This window comes from Capsicum annuum, chromosome 2 (genome assembly GCF_002878395.1).
Source record: "Capsicum annuum cultivar UCD-10X-F1 chromosome 2, UCD10Xv1.1, whole genome shotgun sequence".
NCBI lineage: Eukaryota > Viridiplantae > Streptophyta > Magnoliopsida > Solanales > Solanaceae > Capsicum > Capsicum annuum.
This window is the reverse complement of record NC_061112.1, coordinates 130,981,353-130,988,660: the sequence shown is the minus strand read 5'-3', so window position 1 is coordinate 130,988,660 and position 7,308 is coordinate 130,981,353. Positions and strand designations below refer to the sequence as shown.

The 7,308-nt window shown below is 30.8% G+C and overlaps 1 protein-coding gene across 2 annotated transcripts; it reads left to right on the top strand.

The window, feature by feature from the left end:
- Positions 1-6: 6 nt before the first annotated feature.
- Positions 7-4,338, top strand: LOC124885129 (ureidoglycolate hydrolase-like). 2 transcript variants are annotated; one of them, XM_047406992.1, is made up of 6 exons: positions 7-204; positions 306-408; positions 1,085-1,167; positions 1,288-1,361; positions 2,233-2,413; positions 3,095-4,338. In XM_047406992.1, the coding sequence occupies exons 1-5, from the start codon at positions 42-44 to the stop codon at positions 2,239-2,241; spliced, it is 432 nt and encodes a 143-aa protein (XP_047262948.1). In that variant the 5' UTR covers positions 7-41; the 3' UTR covers positions 2,242-2,413; positions 3,095-4,338. The 2 variants fall into 2 exon arrangements, with proteins under 2 accessions (XP_047262948.1, XP_047262947.1); XM_047406991.1 differs by having other exon boundaries at positions 3,065-4,338.
- The last annotated feature ends 2,970 nt before the right edge of the window (positions 4,339-7,308 follow it).

Sequence of the window (7,308 nt, the reverse complement as noted above, 5' to 3'; positions counted from 1 at the left end):
CCAGCCGTTTGCTGGCAGGAATTGTACAACTTACAGAACAAATGAAAAGTACAAAAGACAGCCATAATGTTTCCTTCTTTGATGCTGCTAAGTCTGCTGGTTACACAAATGCTAAGGGGGATTTGTCTGAAGTTTCTCTCAAAAAAGGAACTTATTCTGCTTTCGTCAAGTTGCACATAGAGCAAGGTCCCATTCTAGAAAAAGGTCAGCTGTTGTTAAATTCTTATCCTATTCTTCATCATCCGATGAAAGTACCAATTTAATTGTAGTCATCAATAAATAAGTTGGTGTATCTGACAATGAAGGTGTTTCAATTGGTGTTGTGACTGCGATTGCCGCTCCAGCAAGCATCAAAGTAACATTTGAAGGTAGTGGAGGCCATGCAGGAGCTGCACTGATGCCGGAAAGGTAACTATTTTTGATGAGCCAGAGTTGTTCCATGATTCCATAGATTCAAGGGTGTTTTCCCTTTTTATTTGAACTTTTCTATAAAAGCTGGAGATCTCTATGCCGACTTTCAACTTCTCTTTCATGAAAGATGTTTTTCATAGTTAAGAAGTATTAAGATGGTTTTCCTGTCTATGTTGTGATAAACAGATAATTACCATCAGGATCGTGGGCTATGCTGTTGCTTTTGCTCGGAATTTGTTTAGAAAGTTTAAAACTTTATACTGCAGGAATTTCCACTACTGAAGAATCCACTCTGACTATTAATGTATCAACTTTCAAAGTTGGTGTGCTTGCCACCTTATTCATCTATGTGTTTCTCATTATTCTAATCTTTAAAAATTAAGCAAATTGTATAGTTGATTCATGTCATATGCTTCTTGAACACCATCTTCTTTTGTAGTAAGCTCCCTGACTTGCATTGCGACTCTCAGGCCGTAAAGCATTTTGCATTCTATTCTTTTTCAACTATCATCTACATTATTTTCAAGATGTTGAGACTTGAGAGGCATTTATCTGATTCTATATTGATTGCAACGGAGAATACTGGTCTTGCGTGTTCTCTTCTTCAGTAGTTTTCTGCTAATTATATATTCTAATACATGGCTCATTGTTCCCCACAAAAAACTTGGAACAGAAATGATGCTGGACTGGCAACTGCAGAGTTGGCTCTAGCCGTGGAGAAACATGTGCTGAATTCAGGATCCGTTGACACTGTTGGTAAGTTAATGTCTTTTTCCTCATAATAGAAGACACTGGTCTAGGGTCAACTACCTTGTGCTTTTATGAATCGTTGAACTAATTGCGTGTGGAACAACTAATTAGCGTGAGAACTATTAGGTGAACTATTAGACTGCCTCCGCGACCCTTCAGGAATGACGATTGCTATGCTTCTGGAGTCAATTGCTGCTAAGGTATGTTTTCTCCTCCACCGCTTATGTTGTTATTTATTCAGGGAGGTGCTTTACAACGCGCAGAAATATTGTGTTCCTGCTTCAAATTTAAAAGTAAGGTCCAGGCACAAAGTTCTTTAATTTATTTTAAATAGTTAGATGATTCGAATCCAGACCCCTCTATGTGGGAATATAATGGGTTTGTTGTTATCATAGGTAGATGCTTCGGATAGAACTCATTAATTGGGACATCTAAAGAACTAATATATTCGGCATACTGCCCTTTGTAATAGCTACATCTTACTTCGGGTCCATTGCATGGCATGTTTATTTGTTTTATCATCTAGTGGGAATCTATTTAATTGTTTTATCCTTTTAACCTCTAAAACTGGTATTGAAGTGCACAGGTCTCCTCTTGTGACTCTTTGAAACTATACTTTTAACTAATCTTTTATGATAAAGCTAGATACTCTGTCTTCTAGTTGTAAAGTTACGGCAAATATTAAGATTGTCCAGAATGTTATGAAATTCACCTAATTTTTTGACAAAAATCTTATTATATCTGCATCTGGATTGGCTCACATGCACTTACTTTATGTGAGAAACCATTCGGTTAATATTCGATGATGTCTTAGCATCAGGCGACCTCCAGAATAACTTCTTAGATTTCAAAAATTGAGTATTTTCTTCTCTTAGATTATAACAGGATGGAGATGAAAAAGTTGCATGTAGGTAGGGTTATAGTTTGTATTAATGGGCCTATTTTCCGAGATGTAGTCATTGAACTCTACCATAGACGTACCTGCAACCATTCAATCCATAGGCCACTCTCATTTCTCTTTATTGTGTCAAACTTGTGCTCTTTATTGAGTTTTTTGTTGTCCGTGTGCAGAATCATTGATGCACGGGCTCCAGTGCTGAGTTAATGTATGTCCTGGAACCAACGAAGAAGGCTGCGGCTGTCAAGTTAATTGATGACTGATTAATGATCTTGTTTCTATGTACGGATACTACTACTATCATTTTTCACGCCTAGCAAGTTAATTGAAGACGGAATAATGATCTGTTTCTATGTAAGGATACTACTACTCTCATTTTTCAAATTTTTTCATATTATTTTTCAATCATGCTCAATTTTTTCTCACACCAGCATTTTGTCTACTTTGTCTACTGAAACTTGTTTCTGTAAGGAAACACATTCAGCATGATATTTAAAGATGTTTTTCAAGCTGTAATTTATGGAGTGAAACAGCCACACATATTCTTCATTACATTAGGAAATATCTAATATAGTACTTGTTCATTACAAAATAAACTGAAATTAAAATTAACATAAAAGTTACAGTTGAACATGGACTCGACTACTCATGTTTCTTTTCCTTCTTAATCACTTTGCGGATCTTGTTGGTGGATTGCTTTTCATTACATTCATCATCATATTCCTGCATTGGCAATTTTCCAACACCTTTGCTTCTTTTGGTATACTGTTTTTCTATCGAATCAACACTAATTTCTGTTACAGATGATCCACAACCTGATAGATTGTTCTTGATGGGAGTCTGTAATAGATTGCATAGGTTAAAACTGTGTTAGATAAGAATAAAACTTGTATTGATACTAAAATTTATTCAGCTTTTTTATTTTGATAAATATTTGTATAATAATTATGTAAATGATAAAATGAAGTTTTTAATAATTATCACTCTCTTTTGTTTGTGTCAAAGGTTGATATGACAAAGAAAATATATACGCAGGATACAAAAATGCATGTTTGTGATGAAAAAAAAGATGAATATCTATTACAAAAGGTATGTTATTACTTTATAGCAAAATTATTATACTTTTTGAAAAGTTTAGATTTAAACACCTACAAATGCAACATATAATTACCTCAAAAAGCTCATCACCTCCCTTGTTTTGTGCACCTTCAAACAGAGAGTCCTAATGAAATATAGTAACGTCATTAAAATAAAATTTATAATTTTTATAGAACTTGAGATTTATATTTCTTTATAAGAAGTAGCACTTAAGTGTATTTTTGCTTGTATATATTAGATTCCTTCACCATGACCTTAAACATGAGTTTTTTTTTCAACGATATCATCCAATTCACTTGGATACGAACAATCATCATCATCAATTAAGCCCTCCTTTAGCTCTTTTGCAGTTTTCCCCATAAGTTGCACAGCTTCACGGTTCCAAAGTAATAGGGTTATAAGACCAGTTCCATCCATTACATGAACTTGTAGCCTATACCTGAAATTCATTCTTTATCATGTTAACAAAATAAAGTTTTTTCTTAAGAAAAACTCATGTAGGATTGTAATAACCTGTGAACAACTTTTTCCTCTGAATTGCATTTTGGACAAAAAAAAATGAGTTTCCATCTTGTTCAACCTTTATAATACACTTGTTGCAAGCCATGTTTGACCAACCATGATCAAGATCAAAACAAACAACTTTTGCAGCAATCCAATAGCTAGCTTCCTGTTTGATAGAGAAAATATTGTTATAATATTTAAACACATTGTGTTAAGTTAATCGTGTATGAAAAAGTTTATTCAACTCACTTTTGTGCATAGAATCAAATCATTGATATATTTAAAAGGTACAATTCCTTTGGCTAACACATCTGTGATAGAATGACACTGTTGAGAACTTGTCGAACTTATGGATCAAATTTTGATCATATTTTCAATCTGCCATATATGTGTATTTAATGTTGTAGCTTTAACATAAAGTAAAACAAATTTATATATTGCACATTAGTTAAAACAATTAGTTAGAAAAGCCTTTTTTTAGACTGAAATTATGTTTTAATTAAGGCTTAGATGGAGTTGTAAAGATCTTCATTTGTGTTGTATGTGCATTTATTAAAATGATTGTTTGTTCTCAACGATTAGTAGATGTGGTAGTGCCACAAATTGTAATGTAAAAAAGAAAATAAGGCATGCTTATCATTTTCTAGCACAATATTTATAAATACACTATTACTGTCTCCTTGCTTGAATGTTTGAACACCTTTGTATGTCACAACCTGACCAACAACATCTATAAATATAGATGGATAAGCAAAAATAAAAAGCACATATTATTGATAAATTTTAAACTGACTATGAAGAGAATCATTACCAAAAAGTTCTGTGTCATCGACAATATGGTGAATTGTCAGTTGGTCAAATGGACGCAAATTAAAGATGTTATAAGGATCGGTAATTTTTTCGACAGAAGTCGTTTTTATGAAAATCAACCTGTGTTTGTGCGTTGTAGTCTTAAATTTCTTGGAATTTGATGTAACAACAAAGTTGTTAATGCGATATAACGTAAGTTCCTCCATCTTGTTCTCAAAAAACTTAATATCATACTTGCCTATTGAAGCATGTATGCGATCACCCTAATTTGAGACAGAGAATTAGTATTGTTCAATGTGTATACAACGTTAAAAACAAAAAAGGAAGATTATTAATGTAAACACCGTGAAATATGAAAAATTAGTAAAAAGCAATTAGTACCTTAGAATCCTGTAAAACCATATCTAATGAATATGGTACATCAGGTTTGAATTTATCTTGCAATTGCCAAAGGCGAATAATTCTTACTCTCAAATTCCAATGCATAGAGCCGCTTGTAATTTGTGAGATGCTATGAAAAATCATATATGGTTATGGCAGTACAACGTAAATTGCAAAATGTCAGAAATATAAACACATGTATAAACTGTGGAAAATGTAGAACCTAGTAAGAATCAGAAAAAGGAGTTTAGTGGGTGGTTTTAAAACCAACTCCTCCAAACTATCCTAATTAGAAGGAGGTACACGTTTCTGTTTAAATTTTGTAGTTTTTACTTTTTATTGGTTTAAATTTTAATAATTAAAATAAACAAACTTGTTAGATGACTTGTGTATATCTCATTTTCTTTTTAGCATTTGTTGTTGTTTAAAATTTTGTCCTAATTATTATAATTTTTTTATTTGCAGTTATTGGTGTTTAAAACTTTTTTAAGAATGTAATTAAAAAGGTTTTTTTTTTCATATTTAGGTAATGTTGTTTTTTTTGGCAGTTATTGGTTTAAATTTTAATAATTAAAATAAACAAACTTGTTAGATGGCGTGTGTATATCTCATTTTCTTTTTAGCATTTATTGTTGTTTAAAATTTTGTCCTAATTATTATAAAAAAAAATAATTTTGCAGTTATTGATGTTTAAATATATTTTAAGAATGTAATTAAAAAGGTTTTTTTTTTCATCTTTTAGTTAATTTTTTTTTTTTTTTGCATTTATTGTTGTTTAAATTTGTATTGTAATTATTTGTTTATTTTGTAGTTATTGTTGGTTAAATTTGTATTGTAATTATTTGTTTATTTTGTAGTTATTGTTATTTAAATTTGTATTGTAGTTTTTTTTAATGTTGTAATTAAAATTAAAATTTGTATCTTTTGTTATATAAGTTATTTTTTAAGATAATATTATTATTAAAGGTAAAATAATAAGTAAAATTGTATTAGCAAAAATTATTTTTAAGTGGACAGTGTTATTCTTCTTTTAATAACTGTATTTCCATTGTAATAGAGATGGGGAAGTTAAGTGTGTTTAAAAAATAGGTTTTTAATTTTTTCTTTTTTAAATATTGCTGCTTTTATGAGGTGATAATTTTGCCTCTGTTATTAGATATAGATAGATGAGTACAGCCAATTCGGGTAATTTACAAAAATTGTCTCGGAGGTAATTATCTTGAGCATTTGATTTTACTTTGCTCTATCGACAAAATTTTAATTCTAATAAGTCTTGATGTTTTATTCTGAAAGTTTGCCTACGGAGTAACTGGAAATTAAAAATTCAAAATCATTCATTTTTCAAGATTATTGAGTGTAATTTCGTGGAATCATTGATAGATCTAATTAATTGATTGATGCAATACTTGATAAAAAAAATGAGTGTCGTATTTGAAAGTTCCAAAAATATTAAGTATTTTTTAAATTTTTTTTTAGAGAAAAAGACATATTTTCCCTCCTGAACTTGTCTTCCAAACTCACTTTATCACTGAAACTTAAGTTCTGTTTATTTACCCCTTAACATCTTTAAAGTGTATTTGTTTGACCCCTAAAGCTGACGTGACATTTTTTTAATAAAAGAGGCGCGTTTATTTATTAAAAAAATTAATTTCAGTAGTCTTATATTTAAAATATAATAAAAAAATTTAAAACAAAATAAAATTAAAATAAAAAATGGACGTTTTTTTCTTCTTTCTTCTTCAAATCATCATCAACAACAACACTCAAATCTCCATTAATAACCTCAAATTTTTTTCACTTTTCTCCATTAACAACGCCACCCAAGAACAACACTTTCCTCCATTAACACCACCCAAGAACAAACACTTATCATCAATGAGGTTTCTTTTAATTTTTGCTTTTAATTTTTTTTTTTTTTTTGTTAATAAGACAATTTGAAAAACATAATTTTAACTTGATGAAAGTATTTTTGTATTTGAATAAGAAAGAAGAGAGTGGGGGTGGGGGCTGGAAGGGTAGGGTAGAGGTGGGGCTTAAAGGGGAGAAAAAATGGGGGGGGAGGGGGGGGGGGGGGTGCTGGAATGGAGAAAGAGATTGGGGGGAGGGGTTGAATTTTTTATTTATTTAATATATATATATAGTAAATATATATATTTTGCTTTTTAAAACAAAAATACATAAAAATTGTATGTGTGTGGGATTTTTTTTTAAAAAAAATCTAATTTCTTACGTGGCAATGACCTAACACTGATGTGGCACTGACATGGTGCATGCGTAATCTACTCTCCGTTGTGAGAGTAATATTCAGTTTTGAAGGGTGAAACAAATACACTTTAAAGATGTTAAGGGGGGTAAATAAACAAAAATTAAGTTTAAGTGCTAAAATGAGTTTGGAAGACAAGTTCAAGGTGGAAAAGATGTATTTTCTCTATTTTTTTAATCAATTCTTACCCCTA

Bases quoted from the DNA above. Each gene is read 5' to 3' on its own strand.
- LOC124885129 (XM_047406992.1), top strand. From the start codon at position 42: ATGAAAAGTACAAAAGACAGCCATAATGTTTCCTTCTTTGATGCTGCT. The intron at 205-305 runs GTCAGCTGTTGT...CTGACAATGAAG, and splicing joins AGGTCCCATTCTAGAAAAAG to GTGTTTCAATTGGTGTTGTG. The intron at 409-1,084 runs GTAACTATTTTT...AACTTGGAACAG, and splicing joins GCTGCACTGATGCCGGAAAG to AAATGATGCTGGACTGGCAA.